Source organism: Lontra canadensis, unplaced genomic scaffold (assembly GCF_010015895.1).
Source record: "Lontra canadensis isolate GAN:19392208 unplaced genomic scaffold, GSC_riverotter_1.0 scaffold35, whole genome shotgun sequence".
Lineage (NCBI taxonomy): Eukaryota > Metazoa > Chordata > Mammalia > Carnivora > Mustelidae > Lontra > Lontra canadensis.
In genome coordinates, this window is record NW_022631029.1 from 10,490,113 (window position 1) to 10,508,116 (window position 18,004).

The window sequence follows — 18,004 nt, forward strand, 5'->3', positions numbered from 1 at the left end:
TTGCGTGTCTGTGAGGCCCGCAGAGGTGTTGTATGAGTGGGATGGGAGGCCAAGTTCAGCCATTCTCTTAGAGGGTCCAGGAGTGAACACGTTGAAGGCTTTTGATGGACATACTGCCAGACTGCTCTCCCAGCAGGCAGGCCACCCGTGCTCCACTGCCCGCCTCTGCCCAGTTAGGCCAAGGCCAGACCAGGCTGTCAGACCTTCACCAAAGCAAGGCAAAACAGAGGTCGTGTTTCAACTTGCCCTTTCGCGGTTCCTCATGGGGTGCGCCTCGCTTCCTATCTTCTTTCTGGCAGCTGTTCCATTGTGGGATGGCTGCTCATGTCTGCCGTCTCCTAACGGGGTTTCCAGCACCCCCCCAACTCCCATCTTTGTTATCTGGAGGAGCCTTTTATAGATCAAAGACACACTACTTTGTCAACTATCACAAGTACTTTTTTCTCCTATCCTTTTTATCTTCAGTTTCTTCTCTTCCAGAAGTTTGGTGGTGACGTAGTCACACACGTGTCCATGTCTCCCTTTGGATTTAGGTGTAGAAAGTCTGTCCCTGCCCTGAAGTTAGATAAGCAGTCTCTTGTTCTTCGAGGTTAAGATTTCCGTTTTTAATGTTTTCTTCTGTGATCCATGTGGCTGGGTTAGAGGGTCTGACGAGGCCCCCAGCCATGCCGGTAGCCTGAGGGCCCAGCTGTGTTTGTTGAATGGCTACTCTCCCTGCCTGCCCTGCCCGCCCACCCCCTGGTCTCTCTAGGTATCATGTTCGTGCAGGAGGAGGCCCTGGCCAGCAGCCTCTCATCCACCGACAGTCTGACTCCCGAGGACCGGCCCATTGCCCGGGGATGCTCTGATTCCTTGGAGTCCATCCCTTCCGGACAGGTAACACCCTCCTCCTCCTGGGGATTGCTTATCGCTGTGGACCGAGTGGTTTGCCTGCAGCTGTCTGGAAGTAGGACTGGCCTTGGCTAGACGGTGGAGGTAGCCTGGCTGTTATTGGAGCAGATGCTGCCACTTTCTGGTGCACTCTGATTTGTGATGAGCAGTTTGTGTTCCGTCTGTCTGTCCGTCTGTGTGTGTGTGTGTGCGCATCTGTCTGTTATTCTTGGGACTAATAGAAACAGGCAGTTTTCTCACTAGGCCCTCGGAGGCAAAGCCAGGTCGTCCTTAGCCCTGCACGCAGACTCTTCTGGGAAAGGCAGTTCGGAAAGCCGAAGGTGGGGATTGTTTGGGTCTCACACCCATCAGGAAGAGTTTCTCCGCTGTTACCGGGCTCGCTGGGCTACTCTTCCAGCTCCTGCATGGTACCCTAGTAGTCAGACACACTGCGACTCCAGCACCTCCTCTGTGGCTGCTGCTGAGGGTTCTGGAACTTCTGTCCTGGGAAGAGAGGAGGAAGACAAGTGTGATGTGGGCATTCTGCTTGGTTCCTGGGCCTCCATCCAGCCCTGTGTTCAGTAGGTCATGGCCCTGTGACCCTGGGCAGTTTGCAGAGTCCTAGCTTTGTCCCAGCACTCCTTGGCACTCCTCCCTTCACTCTCCCCAGGATCACACAGTCGGAGGTGCCCAGGCCCTAGGTCCTCCGCACTGCCCAGAGACCACTGGGAGGGCCTTGCCAGGTGCTGCACAGCCTCTGCCCGTTGAGGTTTCTGCAGGCCAGTTGCCACATTGGTAGGCTGTCCGTGTGGACCCTCTGGGGTGGCATGGGGAGCACAGGGATGCCAGACTTCAGACACGTGGTGAGCTGCAGAGTGGCAGAGGTGCTGACCCCGGTCCTGCGGCCACGGGCTGGGGCCGGACAGAGGTGGCAGTCTCCACTCCGCTGTGCACTGCCGTGTAACTGGCTGAGTCTCTCTCAGCATTTCCGGGGCCCAGAATCTGCCCCCGAGGGAAGCGTGGGGGTGGTGAGGAGCTTCCTGCAGGGTGGTGAGCTGGGACGGGATGCCTGGCTCAGGGTCCAGCCCCCAGTAAATGCCAGGGGGGCGGCTGCAGCAGGTGGCGGCTCACGGCGTGTCCTTCTTTGTCAGGCACCTTCTGATGATTCACGGGACATCCCTGGAGCTGTTGGCGGTGTGAGGTGAGGAAGAGTTTAAGAAGGCATCTGAGCCCTTCTGCACATGCCCAGCTGTGGACTGGTGGGAGCCAGTGGGATTTTGTTAGTAGTCTGTTCGTAGAAGTCCTTCAGAGCTGTTTCTTCCTTTGAATATATAAACAGCAACGAGATGGGCTCTGGTCTGTTTCCAAACCCTAATCCCTGAAGTTCGTTGGACATGTTACCCCAGAGTAGGGGTAAGCAGATCGAGGCCGATTTGGTCCATGGCCTACCTTGTACAGCCTGTGAGCTGAGAATGATCATTCTATTCTCGAAGTACGGTTTAAAAAGATTATGTGGACGGGCTCCTCCAGAAACCTGTGGTGTTCACTCTCTGACACTTTATAGAAGTTCTATATGTGATTTTTCACGGAGGGGAGCAGTACCCAAGAGAAGGTAGAATTTTTCTTTTTCTTTTCCTTTTTTTTTTTTTTTTTTTTTAAGATTTTGTATATTTGAGAAAGAGAGCACAAGCTGGGGCCAGGGGATGAAGGGAGAAGGAGAAGCAGATTCTCTGCTGAGCAGGGAGCCGATGCAGGGCTGGATCCAAGGACCCTGAGATTGTGACCTGAACCAAAGGCAGATGCTTTAAAATGACTGAGCCCCCCAGGCGCCCCAAGAGGAGCTAGAACTGAAATGTGAAAGTCCTAAGACCCACCTAGCTTACTCCCTGACTCCCATCCCAGAGGCCCCTGGGTGCCCTTGAAGGGAACCATGGTCAGTAAGTGACTTCATGCCCTTGAGCTCTTGTTCCCTTTGGGGCTTGCAGCCAGCATCTGTGCGACCGAGAGGGCTTTGTGGGGCTTTTGTTGGGGGAGCCCACGTGGTGTGGCTAAGGTGGGGCTGAGTGCTTCTGGTCTGGGCCCTGGGGCTGTAGATTGTCCCTGAACTGGCAGGCCCGCCTTCAGGCACCCCGGCTCCCCACTGGGGCACTTGTCGTGGACCCAGGGGTTCAGCAGACGGCTCTGCGTGTGGTCGGTAGGGCCGGTCCAGCCCAGCGTGCGGTTGACCTTGGCCTCTCCCCGCACAGCCCGGAGCACGCGGAGCCTGAGGTCCAGGTGGTGCCGGGGTCCGGCCAGATCATCTTCCTGCCCTTCACCTGTATCGGTTACACGGCCACCAACCAGGACTTCATCCAGCGCCTGAGCACGCTCATCCGGCAGGCCATCGAGCGGCAGCTGCCCGCCTGGATCGAGGCCGCCAACCAGCGGGAGGAGGGCCAGGGCGAGCAGGGCGAGGATGACGAGGACGATGAGGATGATGAGGACGCCGCGGAGAACCGCTACTTTGAAATGGGGCCCCCGGATGCGGAGGAAGAGGAGGAGGGCGGCCGGGTGGAGGAGGAGGAGGAGGAAGAGGAGGAGGAGGAGGAGGAGGAGGGCGAGGAGGAGCGCCTGGCCCTGGAGTGGGCCCTGGGCGCGGACGAGGACTTCCTGCTGGAGCACATCCGCATCCTCAAGGTGTTGTGGTGCTTCCTGATCCACGTGCAGGACAGCATCCGCCAGTTCGCCGCCTGCCTCGTGCTCACCGACTTCGGCATCGCCGTCTTCGAGATCCCGCACCAGGAGTCGAGGGGCAGCAGCCAGCACATCCTGTCGGCCCTGCGCTTCGTCTTCTGCTTCCCGCACGGCGACCTCACCGAGTTCGGCTTCCTCATGCCGGAGCTGTGTCTGGTGCTCAAGGTGCGGCACAGCGAGAACACGCTCTTCATCATCTCGGACGCCGCCGGCCTGCACGGGTTCCATGCCGACCTGCGCTCCTGCTTCGCCCCACAGCACATGGCCATGCTGTGCAGCCCCGTGCTCTACGGCAGCCACACCAGCCTGCAGGAGTTCCTCCGCCAGCTGCTCACCTTCTACAAGGTGGCGGGTGGCTGCCAGGAGCGCAGCCAGGGCTGCTTCCCCGTCTACCTGGTCTACAGCGACAAGCGCATGGTGCAGACGGCCGCTGGCGACTACTCGGGCAACATCGAGTGGGCCAGCTGCACGCTCTGCTCGGCCGTGCGGCGCTCCTGCTGCGCGCCCTCCGAGGCCGTCAAGTCCGCCGCCATCCCCTACTGGCTGCTGCTCACGCCCCAGCACCTCAACGTCATCAAGGCCGACTTCAACCCCATGCCCAACCGTGGCACCCACAACTGTCGCAACCGCAATAGCTTCAAGCTCAGCCGCGTGCCGCTGTCCACAGTGCTGCTGGACCCCACGCGCAGCTGCACCCAGCCGCGGGGCGCCTTCGCCGACGGCCACGTGCTGGAGCTGCTCGTGGGCTACCGCTTCGTCACTGCCATCTTCGTGCTGCCCCATGAGAAGTTCCATTTCCTGCGTATCTACAACCAGCTGCGGGCCTCGCTGCAGGACCTAAAGACTGTGGTCATTGCCAAGACGCCTGCGACCGGGGCCCGGTCCCAGAGCCCCCTCGTGGAAGGCCAGGCTGCCGAGGACAGGGCCAGGTGAGACCGAGCACAGGCTCTCGGGGCGGGTGGGGGGTGGGCACTGTGTCTGAGACCATTCACCCCAGATCAGATCTGTGAATGTCTGCATGTGTGAATGGGTCCAGGTGGGCCCCGTCCTCTGTTCCTCCTTGGCTTCTGACCAGCCTCAGCGTTGCCCTTGTCTCCTTCTGATGCCCTGTGCCAAGCCTTACTGTGGTGGTGAGCCGTATCCCCCCTTTCAGGAAGGACTGGGTCACTGAGAGGCTCTCTCTCTGCATGGAATTTTGTGAGTTCTCTCCAGAGGAGCTTGTTGGCTGAGAGCAGCAGTGTCTGAGGTCTGAGTTTGAGAGCCGGGTGGATCCCGCATTCAGAGCTCCTTTCCTTCTTACAGCAGGGGAGACAGAGAGGGAAGTGGTGGCAGTCTTGCCCTGTTCTTCTGCTCTCTGCTCCTGCCCCCTCTGTCTGGCTTTCCCCTGGCTCCGTGCCTGAGTTTCCTTCAGGGCCATCTGGAGCTGAGGCTAGAGGGAGGCCTGTGAGCAGCTGTGGTCATACCCTCAGCTCACCCACACCCAAAACTCCAGAGGGGCCTCGTGCCCTGAGGGGTGCCTGGCTTCTGCCACTGCCCCCTGGCTTCACATGTGCTGGGGCTTCCCCAGCCTGGGCAAGAAAGCCCTTCATCTGTTGGTCCTCCTGTCCTCAGAGATCTCCTCTTTTTCTCTTCTGTCCTTGTGGACGGTGGAGACCCTGTCCTCACGTCAGCATCTCATGCCTCTCCCTGTCGTCCCAGACCCCAGCGGAGGTTCCCAGGGGGCTCCCAGCCTCTCCCTGCATGAATCAGCCACCCTTCTTGGGCCCAGCTTAAGTTCCATGCCCTCCTAGAGACGCCATCAGGTCTCCAGGCGCTAGAGAGCAGCTTGTGCCCAAGGCACCCTGCATGGCCTTCCCCCTCCCTGCCACCGTGCTGAGGCCTTGAGCGGTGACACCTCGTCTCCATTTCCTTGCTGTCCCCAAGCCTCTTTGGAACCTGGCCACAGTGGGGACTGCTTGCAGAAAACAGCTGCCCTGCTCTGTCCCAGCAGACACATCTCTGCAGCAGGACGAGGGGGGACCGCCCAGGGATTTCTCTCAACAGCTGGGATGTCCTAACAGAGAGGGTGACGTCCAAAAGACCCCCTCAGCCTGGGCACAGGCATGAGGCCACCTGTAGGGTCCTCCCCGCCTCAGTGGTTGGTTCCTAACCTGAGCTTTCGGGCTTCTGAGCATTGTTTGATCTTATGCTCGGAACAGACTGGTGAAAATCCAGTGTGGCCGCTTGTATGGTGGCAGGGTGCGGGGAGAGCCTGGGCTGCCTGAGGTGGACCCAAAGGCAAGCTGAGGGGCTGTTTGGTTTGGGTTCTCACCTCTAGTTGCACTCAGGTCCTGGGTGTGGACACCTTGGTCCAAGTTCTGAACTCAGGAGTGGCATTTTTGATCCTTCTACAATCTTCTGAAAATGAATTCTTAACCCATGGGCCACACATCTGGCTGTCCCAGCCCTGGAGTAGCAGACAGCCTATCTTTCCCCTGACTAATCTCATGTCGAAGGGCAAAGCCTGGCACTTTCCCTTTGCTCTGCTTCCTTTGGGGAATCTGAAGATGACATCCCCAGGTGATCTCAGATGTGGCATTTGTTCCATTACACTGTGAGGTTGTGTGTGATAGGACTCTCCCCTCGGGATCCTGATGCTAACTCAGTGTCTCTTGGGGGATCGGGGGAGGCAGCAGTGACCAGCGGCCCCAGGATGCCCCAGCAGAGGCCCCAGCTCCAGCCCCTGCGGAGGCCCCAGCCTTGGACCCAGCCCCGGGGGAGGGCCCCGCTTCGGCCCTGGAAGAGGCCTTGTGCCCAGCAACGGCCACGGGCCCGGTGGAGCCCTCGCTTCCAGCTCCAGTCCCCGCAGAGGCCTCACGCCCGGAGGAGTCCCCCGAGGAGACCCCGGCGGAGATCCCAGCCCTGGCCGAGTCCTCGGGGCCAGTGGAGGCTCCCGCTCAGTACCCGAGCGAGCACCTGATCCGCTCCACGTCGGAGGAGAATCAGATCCCGTCGCACCTGCCCGCCTGCCCGTCGCTGCAGCACATCGCCAGCCTGCAGGGCAGCACCGTCATCGAGCTCTTCCACAGCAGCATCGCCGAGGTAGCGGCCCTGCGCAGGGTCCGCCGGCTGGCCGCTGTGTGCGGAAAGCTGGAGTCGGGGGCGGGAGGTCCTGGGCTGCCCCTCCCTGGTCCGCTGTCTTCCCCGTCACCACCTCTCCCTGCGGCCGCTCCTCACCTTGGGCCCCAGACACAGCCTGCCTCACTCCCATCTCCTACCCTTCCGTTCTTTGCTTCCAAGTTTATAAACACGTGGGCCAGAGGTCTTGAGGGTCCTGTGTGTCCTTATCCAGGACTGGAGGTGTGTCCCTGGGCCGTGCAGGTCACCAGGGCTTTGTGGCTAATGGACTGGGGGCTGCCCTGCCCAGAGCTCTGTTGTCAGGTGGGCACTGGAAGCAAGTTCTGTGCCCCCTGCCCTGCTCTGCTGTGGGCCCAGACCCAGCTTTTCTGTGTCCAGGTGGAAAACGAGGAGCTGAGGCACCTCATGTGGTCCTCAGTGGTGTTCTACCAGACCCCAGGGCTGGAGGTGACCGCCTGCGTGTTGCTGTCCACCAAAGCTGTGTACTTTGTGCTGCACGATGGCCTCCGCCGCTACTTCTCAGAGCCTTTGCAGGGTAGGCACCTCTGCCTGCGAGCTCCCGGGAGCTCCCCTGAGGCCGTGGGGGAGCTTGTTGGTGCCTGGCCGAGCTGAGCCTCCCTTGTGTGAGGAAGGGGCCTGATAACCAGAATGTCTCCTGGCGCTATCACGAGATACCTACAGCCAGCCCGTGAGGCAGGGCCTGGCCAGGGCCCAGGAACTGGCAGGGACGGGGAGGGGGTTGGACAGTCTCTGTCCCATGGGACCCTACTGGGAGCCTTAGCCCGTGGCCTGTTGTAGAGCTCCTGGTGCCTGTGCTGAGCCAGGCAAGGCTGACCCTAGAATGTGTGGCCCTTGAGGCCTGAGGTCTGCAGAAGCAGGGCCAGCTCTTTGCCAGGTGTCCAGCGGCCAGGCTGGCCGAGGGGCCCCCTTCCTGCTGAACGGAGCTGTGCACCCGGGACCCTCATGCTTGCCCGGCAGAGCCAGTGCCACAGCTGGTGCCCATCTCTCTGCCGCAGATTTCTGGCATCAGAAGAACACGGACTACAACAACAGCCCCTTCCACATCTCCCAGTGCTTTGTTTTAAAGCTCAGCGACTTGCAGGCAGTCAACGTTGGGCTTTTCGACCAGCATTTCCGGCTTACGGGTGAGTGACCGCTGTGCTTTGTCCTGTTTTGGGTGAAGGCCAGTGTCACCAGTGGGCTTGCGCCTTCCACATGTGGGTGCGTTATCACAGGCTGAGTTATCTCTGTTCACAAGCCCGTTCACCGGAGCGGGAGGAAGCAGCTTCAGGAACTGCTGAGCATGCAGAACCCCACAGGGCTTGAGTGCAAGGCGGGAACCGAGGCGGCCAAGTGCCCGGCGGGCAGGGAGAGTGGGCCCAGGGCTCACGGGCAGGATGTTTCTGACTCACACTTCCTGAAGAGAGAAAGCTAAGCTTTTTCCCTAATGCCTCTGCATCCCCTTCCAGAAAAATGTCACAGCCCTTCCGGCCGGAGAAATCACTATCTCCCCAGGCCCCATGATGCTTTCCCACGTGGGTCCTCCTGGCCCCCGGGGCAGGGCTGGGGTGGGGGAGAGGTGGCTGCAGCCCTGACCAGCCCCTTGTCCCGCAGGCTCCTCCCCGACGCAGGTGGTTACCTGCCTGACCCGGGACAGCTACCTGACACACTGCTTCCTGCAGCACCTCATGGGCGTGCTGTCCTCACTAGAGCGCACACCTTCGCCTGAGCCCGTCGACAAGGACTTCTACTCCGAGTTTGGGAACAAGACCACAGGTACCCCCCCACACCTGGCTCGGGCCGCAGCAGGCCCCGGAGTGCCTCTTTTGGCCCAGAACTCGCCCTCCCTCGCTCGCTTTCTCTCCTCCGTGCTTCGCCAGCCAGGGTTTTCCGTGGGCTTTTCCACACCAGAGCTTCCATTCCAGCAAAACCTCAGCCACCTGGCAGATCCATCTCAAGTGTCTGTGGGTCTCTGCTCAAGCGTGGGGGGCCTGGATTACTCTCCTACTTCTGCCGGCCCCTGATCCCGCCCCTGTGGATGGCTTGGGTTCGCCGGTGCTCTGGGCCCCAGCACCAGCCAGGCCAGGCTACAACCCCGGTGGGCCCCCCTCTCTGCAGGGAAGCTGGAAAACTATGAGCTGATCCACTCAAGCCGTGTCAAGTTCACCTACCCCAGCGAGGAGGAGATCGGAGACCTGACATTCACCGTGGCCCAGAAGATGGCCGACCCAGAGAAGGCCCCAGGCCTCAGCATCCTGCTGTATGTGCAGGCCTTCCAGGTGGGCACGCCGCCCTCTGGGCGCTGCAGGGGCATGCTGCGCCCCAAGACGCTCGTGCTCACCAGCGCCGAGATCTTCCTCCTGGATGAGGACTTTGTGCACTACCCACTGCCTGAGTTCGCCAAAGAGCCACCGCAGAGAGACCGGTACCGGCTGGACGACGGCCGCCGCGTCCGGGACCTGGACCGCGTGCTCATGGGCTACCAGCCCTACCCGCAGGCCCTAACCCTTGTGTTTGACGACGTGCAGGGCCACGACCTCATGGGCAACGTCACCCTGGACCACTTCGGCGAGGTGCCGGGGGGTCCTGGCGGAGCTGGCCAGGGCCGCGAGGTCCAGTGGCAGGTGTTCGTGCCCAGCGCTGAGAGCCGCGAGAAGCTCATCTCGCTGTTGGCTCGCCAGTGGGAGGCACTGTGCGGCCGGGAGCTTCCCGTCGAGCTCACCGGCTAGCCCAGGCCACCATGGCCAGCCCTTGCCACCCGCTGTGTCCGGCCTGGCGCCCACTCAGAGCGGGAAGCAGGCTTTCTTTATTCTTTTTAAAGTGTTTCTCCCCTGTTTTGGGTACCCTCGTTGGACCGTCCTTGCAGAGAATGTCAATGTCTGCGCTCAGTGATCTCTTTCCAGTGCTGGGAGTGAAAGTGCCGGCCCCCTCCAGGACCCCCCCAACCCCGTGCCCTCCACCTCCCATGGCTCTGTTGCCTGTCCCTGGGGTGGTGTGGCCGGTGCACCAGTGTTGTGTTTCCTGTCGTGGGACTGTTATTCACACGTGGCGCCGTGGGTCTGATTTATTCTTCTCTGTCCTTCGCTGAAATGTCTTGTCTAGTCATGTGCTGTCCTTGTGGGCGTTTGCTGCTAATCGTGAGGCTGGTAGCAAAATGCACATCAGAAGCTCCCGCCCCGTGCGGATTTCCAGAGTGGAGCCTCTCCTGGCCCGACCGAGTGGGAGAGCCCCCTGGGGGCAGGAGTCCCCAGGCCTCGGGGCTGAAAGGGGCGGTGGCAGGGGACCTAGAGCTGCCAGCTCCGAGTGTGATTCTTGTCGCCTGTTTTCTCTATTCTAATAAAGCTCAGTTTGACACAGACTCCGTCTTTTATTTCAAGGGCCACTGGGGTCTCTGCCGGGCGCTGGCCCAGGGCCAGGTTGGCATGAGGGAGAGGGTCTCCTAGGGAAGCAGGAAGGTGAGCTCCTGGGGGTAGGGGGGAAAGGAAGGAGGGAGAAGGGCATGAAGGGCAAGGGAGCAGCTCGACTCGGCCGCGCTAGCGGGCTGGCCCTGGAGGGCCAGTGCAGGGGAGGTAGGAGGGAGCCCTCGGATTGGGCCGGGCTGGGCTTCCACCCTGAGCCTCAGGGCACATGCGGCACCCTGGCTCACTGGCTTTCTGCCCCCTGCAGGTCTGGAATGTCCCCGCTGAAGCTGTAGTGTGTTGTGAGGGTAAGCCCTAGAGTCTGGGATTGCAGAGGGTGGGTGCTGGGTGTCTCACCAAGAAGGCTCATGGGGTGGGGGGAAGCCCTGTGGGAGGTGTCCCCAGGTGGTGGGTAGTCTGTTGGTGTTCTCAGAGAAGTGGGGATTGCCTCAGGGGGACCTGCCAAACTAGGACCCGGGATTTCTTTGGGAGCCTGCTGTGTGTCCCACCCTTCCTCATCCCATTCCTACCCCTAGAGCGGGGCTCTGGAGCCCCACTTGTCTCTCCCATCCTGGCCCAATCAAGAGTGTCAGGCCCCAAGGTCCTAGGGCCATTTGGGCCAGGCAGGACTGAAGAAGAGGTGATTGGAGGGTGGTCAACTCAGCTCCCAGCCCGCTGCTCCTGCCCTCCCCTGGTGCCCGCAGTAGGGCCTAGAGGAGCCATCGCCGTCAAGAAGGCTGCAGGGGGCGCAGGGGTTTCTCCCCACTCACAACGTCCCTAGCCAGCTTTCAAAGGCCAGCCCAGAGGCCCCTCTAGCCGGTGGGGCGGAGAGAGGCCCGCTGATGGAGAGGAGGAGGCAGGTGACAAGGCTTCTCCGTACCAGGCTTTTATTAAGGGCCTTTACAGATGGCCACCTGCCTCTCTCCATCTGTTCGGTGTAAACAGGTAGTGACAACCAGAGGCAGGGTCTGCTCCCTGGACTATTGTTCCAGGCCCTGTGGACCCACATGACAGCTGACCCCTGTCTGGGTCTGTGAGGACAGGACCTCCTGGCAAGAGGCCGGGTGGCGTGTGCATGGGCCTGTGCAGGCCACGGGCCTTACGTGTTGAGTATGGGACCCCACCGCTGATTAGCCCAGAGACTTTAGGCGGATTTCTTAGAGCCTCTGCGCCTGGTCTGCCCACCGGTACCAGGGCAACAAAGGTAACTGCCTGCCTCTTTCATGCACCCGCAAGTCTGCACAGGGCCCCCACCGTGTGAAGCGCCACACGCCATCCTTGCTCGCCCATAGCTGACATTCCAGCAAGGGACGGAGGATACACGAAATAAACAGGGTCAGCTCATAGCAAGTGCTGTGAGGTGATGACAGCTGGTGACCCTTGACCTGAGGCTGACCTTGGGGTGAGTCCCTGTGAGAGGATCTGGGGGCAGACAGCTTAGGGAAGTGGGGAGGCTGACGGCCAGAGCGGGCAAGGTGGGGCTGGTCAGGCACGGAGGGGTGTGGAGCGCACTGGGAAGCCAGGAGGCCCCCTAGGGGGAAAGAAGGGCTAGAAGGGGTAACAGGGACCAGGTGGAGGGGTGGCTGGGGCAGGTGAGCGAGGGAGCTGTCTGATGGGCTGTCTGCTTAGCACGGGCCCGGCAGGGAGTCGAGGCCCACAGCTGCTCTCAGTTGGAAAGCTGGAGGCAGGCAGACCTGATTCAGGGCTGCCCTACCCTGACCCACCGGAGCCTCTCACCGCCACCCACAGCCCCAGAGCCTCTGAATGATCGAGGCCGGGCTTGGGGACGACGGCTGGGCGGTGGTTTGTATGGGGGGTGGCTGCACAGCCCCTGCTGGGGCTCAGGCTGCGGCTGATGGTGGGCTCAAGGGCTGTGCGGCCAGGAGGAGGGTCTCTGGTCAGGAAGCTCCGAGCAGGGCCCAGGCCGACCATGCAGGGGTCAGCGGCCAGCACCTTCCCTTCCGCCTGCAGGCTGCTGATAGCAGGAGGAAATCCTGGCGGGTTCCTGTGGGGGTGAGCTGGCGGGGCCTCCGGACTGCTTTTAAAGCCTCTGCCCGCCCCGGCCCGCCCTGCACCCCTGCGCCTGCCTCCCGGAGCTCGTTCCCCACACTGGCTGCCCTGACCATCCCGGCCGGCGTGCCTGCCAGCCGCCACCAGCCATGGCAGGGCCCCGGGGCTGCCTCCTGCTCTGCCTCCTGGTCTTCTGCCTAGCAGGCTCCAGCTTCACCAGGGGGCAGAAGGTGAGTGTGAGCCAGGTGCAGGGGCACGCGGGATCCAGGGGTGGGAGCAGGAAGGGAGCGTATACAGGGTGGGCCCAGGTCTGGGGACACACAGGGCAGCAGGACCAGAGGCCTGTGCCTGTGTGTCCACGTCCGCAGGCTGCAGTGTGGGTCCAGCTGCCTGGGCTGGCAGAGTGTCACCTTGCCCTCCTCCAACCGTGCTCAGCCTGCCAGCCTCGTTGCAGTGTGGGCAGCCATCCTGCGGCTCCCCAGGCTGAGGCTGAGGGGACAGAGCCAGGCCCCTGCTCCTGCCCTCCCTGCCCAGACTGAGGCTTGGTCTTTCTGTGAGCCCGGCCTGGGGATTGAAGCTAGGATCACCCCCTAACCCTGGAGAGGCTAGCAAACGGACTCACGTGGAACACACATGTGTGTGCCCACGTCCGGCCCCGGGGCGGAAGGAGGTCTGCTCACCCCCAGTCCTCTGGGTAAATGGCAGCCAACAGTAACACTCCCAAACCCGAGGGCTGCCATTTACCAAGGGCACAGCCTGGGCACGGCCTGGGCACAGCCGGGCATTATCCCCAGCACCCTGGGCGGTGGGTCCTGTTCTCCACCAGAGGAATCGGAGCCCAAGGATGACAGAATCAGATCAGGCTGACTCTGGAGCCGTGTTCCTGACTGACCTGTGATCCCCCAGAGAAAGGGTCCCCGGGTGTGGCTAGCAGGGCAGTGCGTGCCAGCCACCTCCCAGCTGCCCATCTACGGGTTCACGCAGGCCCCAGAGTGGGAATGCTGTCCCCACTGGAGCTTCTGGGAGAGCCTCCCACCCTGAGAATGGAGAGAGTTGCCTGGCTGGGGTCTGCCTGCCGATGAGGGGAGGGACCCTGTGAGGCTAAGTCCATCTGATTTTGGGGGCGGCTGCTGCTGTCCCCATATCATATGCTGTCCCCATATCCCCTCAGCGGGCAGGCTGAGGTACAGAGAAGAGGGACCTGCTCAGGATCCCGCTGCCAGGTCCAGGTTCATGGGTGGAAAGCTGCAAGGATGACTGTGGTGGTAGAAGGGCCCAAGGTTCTAGGCTGGGCTAAGCCCCGCAAGTGGGCTCCTGCTCCCTCGATGCCTGTAAGGGGAGTACAAGGGAATTTCAAAGGCCTGCCGCCGCACACTTGGAATTTCTCCTCGTCAAAGACCTGTGCTCTCTGGCTGAGGCTCCGCCAGCCTAGACCAGGCAGACGGTCCTGGGGGTGCTTGTGGACAGGGACACGGCAGTGCGGGACTTCTCTCATGTCCTCAGTCACCCAGCCCTCCCGGCACCCCTGCAGCACGAGGCTCACTCTAAATGTTAACAAACTGAGGTTCAAAGGGGTAGGGGAGACCTCTGGGTCACATAGCCAGTGAGGGGCAGAAGCAGAACGCAAACACAGACAGGTTCAGGCAGTAGAGGCTTCAAGGAAGGCTTCCTGTAGGAGGGGGTTCCTAGCCCCTGTCTGTGCAAAAGTCTTTTATTCATTGCCTCGTCTGTGCTGGTGCTGGAGGAGCCTGTGTTCTCAAGCTGGGGCGTGCAGGGAGAAGGGCACCAATCTCGGGCAGGAGCAGCAGTTGGATGGGGTGCCGTCCCTCTGAGGGAGGGGCCCTGGACCCCAGTTTGGGGGGAATTTCTCTCACCTTCCTACAACAGGCTAATACCTCATGTCTCCTCAACTTCCCTAGCAGCATGTCTGTCTCTGTGGGAAGCAGACGTTGCAAAATCAGCTCTGGATCGGGGCGGGACTGGGGGGCAGCCCCCGCCTGGCTCAGGCAGTCCCGAGGTGCCCCGGGAAGAAGGGAATCTGATTCAGCACTGGGCCGTGATCCAGAGAGACCAGTGGCGAGGCAGGGCTCGGGAGGCTGGTGCTCCTTTCAGGCAGAGGGGCCCGGTGCGCTCCCCCGCGAGAAGTAGGACTTGCCTGCTGGTTTAACCGCCTTTCGCCATTTCACACACATTTCCCGATGCTCCAGTCTGGGAGTGAGGGTGTGACATCGGGACAAGAGGCTCCTGCTTCCTCCTGTGCTCACCACCGCACTGCAAACCCCACCGCTCTCCTTCTCTCCTTCTCTCCTTGCCGCCCTTTCTCCTGAGCTCTTAGCCAGGCCTGGCCATTCCTCGGAAAGCCAGTCCCTGGGCCAGTGGTGGCCACTGTGGCAGCCGAGCCTGCCTGGCCAGGTGGCCCTCAGGGTGCCTTTGCCCTGAGCCAGCAGCTGCCCAGCCCTGGGGTTACCCAACTTCCTAGACGTCCCCTGGCTCAGCAGAGACAGAGCCCCGGGGTGGGGAAGGAGACCGCAGCACTCAGCCCCGCGGCCCGGCCTGAGGCCGCTCTCAGCAACTTCCTTCCTTGCCAACCGCAGAGGCATGAGTGGGAAGGGCCAAATCACAGCGGCAGAGGGGCCCCGGGACTCTGGCGTTCACCGGAAGAACGTGCCAGGCCACGGTTTCTCCTTTTCTCTTGCTTTAAGCGGCCTCGCGTCCGTAATGTGTTCTAGGAAAGAGATGTTCTGGCTCACTGCCTTTGAACCACAGTGTGTTCAGCATTTTTTAGACGAGAACATCTTCTCGAACCCATGGCCCAGGCCCCTGGATCCTCTTCTCCATCCACGCGCATGGTCCTTTGGTCCTTTCTCCCACTTATAACCAAGAGTGAAGCTTCCCTCCTCCAGGCACAGGGCTGCCATCCGTAAAGGTAGCCCCAGGGATGGAGGACTTGCAGGCCCCGTGCGGGCCAGGGAATGGGCTTTCCGGGCACTCAGCACCCTCCGGGAACGGCCTCCTTCCCACCCCCTCCCCCGCTCCCCTGCAGCAGCCAGAGGCCCACTTAAAACCAGCCCGCTGCCCTGATCCTCACCCTCGCTGGCCCGGCCCCTGGGCCCTCTCCTCGGCAGCTCCGCCTTGTCACACAAGATCGTCTGCTCCTTCCACCTCCCAGCTTTTGCCTCTCCTGTCCCCTCTACCAGGGGGACTACCCTGGCCAACTCATGGGCAACTTCCAGCCCAGTTCAATTGTCACCTCCCATGGGAAGCCACTGGGTTTTCTCAACCTCCTTGCTGCCAGCATCGCCCACCCGATCGATGATGGCCCGCGGCCCCCTGGGTCTGGGCTGGTACTTGGGGCCAGGGGCCGGGGGCCAGGCTGTGGGCAGAGTGCCGGAAGGCATGCAGACGCCCTTGTGCACACCTGCTCACATGGGCCTGCCTCTCGGGTCTGGGGCTGGCTGCTGGGTCTCTACCCTCTGGAGAGGCCAAGCGGGCCCTCGGACTTGCTTACAGGGTCATTGGGCAGCACGCTGGGGGCGCGATCTGGGCAAAGCGATGGCCAGAGGGCCAGCCCCAAAGTGTGATCTGTCTGCGCTGGGCAGCGTCTACGTGGCATTTAGTGTTGATTTTTCAGTGCAAGGTGATAAGGGACACTAGGATGAAAGACCCGTTCTGGTCCCCAACATTCCCAGGCCCCAGATGGTTTGGGGTCTGGGGTTCGGTTTCTCCATCTGAATGGGCGGAGGTGGAACAAAATGGCTGTGTTCTCTTTGTATCGGGAGTTACAGACCCTGGGGCTCTCGGATGTGTGTTCGCGGCCCTGGGCAGAGGGCCGAAGTCCGTGGCTGTGGACGTAGGAACACACTGGCAGTGACAGGCAGGTGTTCCTGTGTCCTGGGGCCTTCCCTGGCCTCACTGCTGGACAGATGGGAAAGTGAGGCCTGGAGAGGAGTGCTGGGCCTTGGCTCCATCAGAGTGGAGTCAGGACTGGGTGCAGGGGCCAGGCCCCTCACTCCAAACCCCCCGTGGCCCAGGTGCAGTCCAGACGCTGCGATGTGAAGACCAAGTTTGTCACGCGCATCCCCTGCACCATGTGCCCAGCCATCAAGAGGCGGATGTGCCCCCCAGGCTGGCTCCGGGCGCTACCAGAGAAGATAGCCCAGGACTGCCGGTGGGACTCTCTGCCTCTGCCTCTGCCTGCCCGACTTCCAGGAGCATCTGTGGGGTCGGGGCAGGGGGACGAGGGAGAGCTGGCAGGCGTGGGCAGGGAGGGCAGTCACTTGCCTGCATGTTGGTTGGCCCCTCAGGTGGGCAGAGATAGGGAGGGAAGAAGAAGGGGGAGTGGGGGCAGGTGGTGTTTCTTGAGCACCTACTATGTGCCAGGCCTTATGCTCAGCTCTGGGCCAGGCAGAGAGAGGGGAGGTAGAGCTAGAGCACTAGAACTCGAGGTAGGGAGGCGGGGTTGGGGGCTGCTGACCAGGAGGCCCTCCGGTCACCTTGCCCACCTTTGTCCCCAGCTACGAGGTACAGCTGGGGGACTCTTTGATGTCCATGAGTGGCTGCAGCCTGGAGTGTTGGAAGGATGTGGTAGAGAAGGCCTGCTGCCCTGGCTACTGGGGGTCCCAGTGCTATGGTACGGGGTGGGGGTCGCAGCCTTTTCCTCACACCCCAGCCCCGGGCCCCGTCTCCGTAGCATCTGCCTGCGTCTCCTTCAGCTTTCTCAGTAAATGGATATTAGTGAGAGCGCCCACACAGCTTGGCTCTCTGGCTCCGGCTGCCCCAGGGAGGGGTTGGGCTGCCCAGAGCTGCTGGGGTCAGGGGTGCAGCGTGAGTTCTTCAGGGCACCGCTGAGTTCTGGTGGGGGTGGGGTCCACAGAGTGCCCTGGGGGTGCTGAGACCCCGTGTCATGGCCGTGGGACCTGCCTGGATGGCATAGACGGGAACGGGACCTGTGTGTGCCAGGTAAGGGCCTGGCAGGGCTGGGGTTGGGGGCGCCAAAGACGGGCCACGCTGACCGGGTACAAATCCCTGCCAGGAAAGTTTCGGTGGCTCCGCCTGCCAGGAGTGCCAAGACCCCAACCGCTTTGGGCCCAACTGCCAGTCAGGTGAGCGCTGGCAGGGCGAGGAAGCGGGGCAATTGCCCGCTCGGGGCCCAAAGAGACCTGCCCGTCTAGCCAGCCCCCAGCAGGCTTCCTGCCAGCCCCTCAGGCTCATACTTCCCCTCCCGGGATGTGAGCTTTCCTTCTACCTCCAGCCCTGTGCTGTTCTCAGAGGCCTTCTCCAGTAAGCGCCCCCCACCCCCGAGTCACCAGCCTAAGCCAGGTGCTTCCCTTTGGCTCCCACCACCCTTACGGTCCTGTATCACAGCTCTGAACTCCTGAGACTGAAATGCAGACTCAGTGTCCCTGTACGTCCCTCCCAGAGTGCAGCTGTGTGCACGGCGTGTGCAACCATGGCCCCCTGGGGGACGGAAGCTGCCTGTGCTTTGCTGGATACACCGGACCCCGCTGTGACCAAGGTGGGAGGGCCTGTGGGGGGAGGGATGGGGCCTGAGCCTCAGGGGGGCCGCTGCCTGCCCTCACCCTAATTTCTTTTCTTTCTTTCTTTTTTTTTTTTTAAGATTTTATTTATTTATTTGACACACAGAGAAAGATCACAAGTAGGCAGAGAGGCAGAGAGGGGGGCAGGAAGCAGGCTCCCTGCTGAGCAGAGAGCCCCATGCGGGGCTCTATCCCAGAACCCTGAGATCATGACCTGAGCTGAAGGCAGAGGCTTAACCCACTGAGCCACCCAGACGCCCCTGCCCTCACCCTAATTTCTTTCGAAGTAGGAAAGGCACACAGCTGGTCAGAGGGAGGGAATGTCATCTGAGTCCTCCA

At 61.5% G+C, this 18,004-nt stretch overlaps 2 protein-coding genes and 1 long non-coding RNA gene across 4 annotated transcripts in view; 2 read left to right on the plus strand and 1 right to left on the minus strand.

Annotated features, from left to right (window-relative positions):
• Window positions 1-10,078, plus strand: part of NISCH (nischarin) — a 33,238-nt gene extending 23,160 nt beyond the window's left edge. The window contains exons 14-21 of the mRNA XM_032868248.1: window positions 752-876; window positions 2,022-2,071; window positions 3,117-4,532; window positions 6,276-6,684; window positions 7,099-7,255; window positions 7,737-7,865; window positions 8,335-8,496; window positions 8,839-10,078. Of these exons, the coding sequence (XP_032724139.1) occupies window positions 752-876; window positions 2,022-2,071; window positions 3,117-4,532; window positions 6,276-6,684; window positions 7,099-7,255; window positions 7,737-7,865; window positions 8,335-8,496; window positions 8,839-9,449 (3,059 nt within the window). The 3' untranslated portion in view covers window positions 9,450-10,078. The remainder of the gene's footprint in view (window positions 1-751; window positions 877-2,021; window positions 2,072-3,116; window positions 4,533-6,275; window positions 6,685-7,098; window positions 7,256-7,736; window positions 7,866-8,334; window positions 8,497-8,838) is intronic.
• LOC116873953 lies at window positions 1-14,944 on the minus strand. Its single transcript, XR_004383914.1, has 3 exons — window positions 14,934-14,944; window positions 9,667-9,674; window positions 1-121 (listed from the first exon to the last, which is right to left on the minus strand). It is a non-coding gene; the product is annotated as an uncharacterized LOC116873953 (long non-coding RNA).
• STAB1 (stabilin 1) overlaps window positions 12,161-18,004 on the plus strand; it is a 27,178-nt gene continuing 21,334 nt past the window's right edge. The window contains exons 1-6 of one of the 2 annotated variants that reach the window (XM_032868246.1): window positions 12,161-12,358; window positions 16,160-16,296; window positions 16,643-16,758; window positions 17,002-17,087; window positions 17,161-17,230; window positions 17,548-17,643. In XM_032868246.1, the coding sequence (XP_032724137.1) occupies window positions 12,278-12,358; window positions 16,160-16,296; window positions 16,643-16,758; window positions 17,002-17,087; window positions 17,161-17,230; window positions 17,548-17,643 (586 nt within the window). In that variant the 5' untranslated portion in view covers window positions 12,161-12,277. The remainder of the gene's footprint in view (window positions 12,359-16,159; window positions 16,297-16,642; window positions 16,759-17,001; window positions 17,088-17,160; window positions 17,231-17,547; window positions 17,644-18,004) is intronic. The other variant, XM_032868247.1, reaches the window with a different exon arrangement.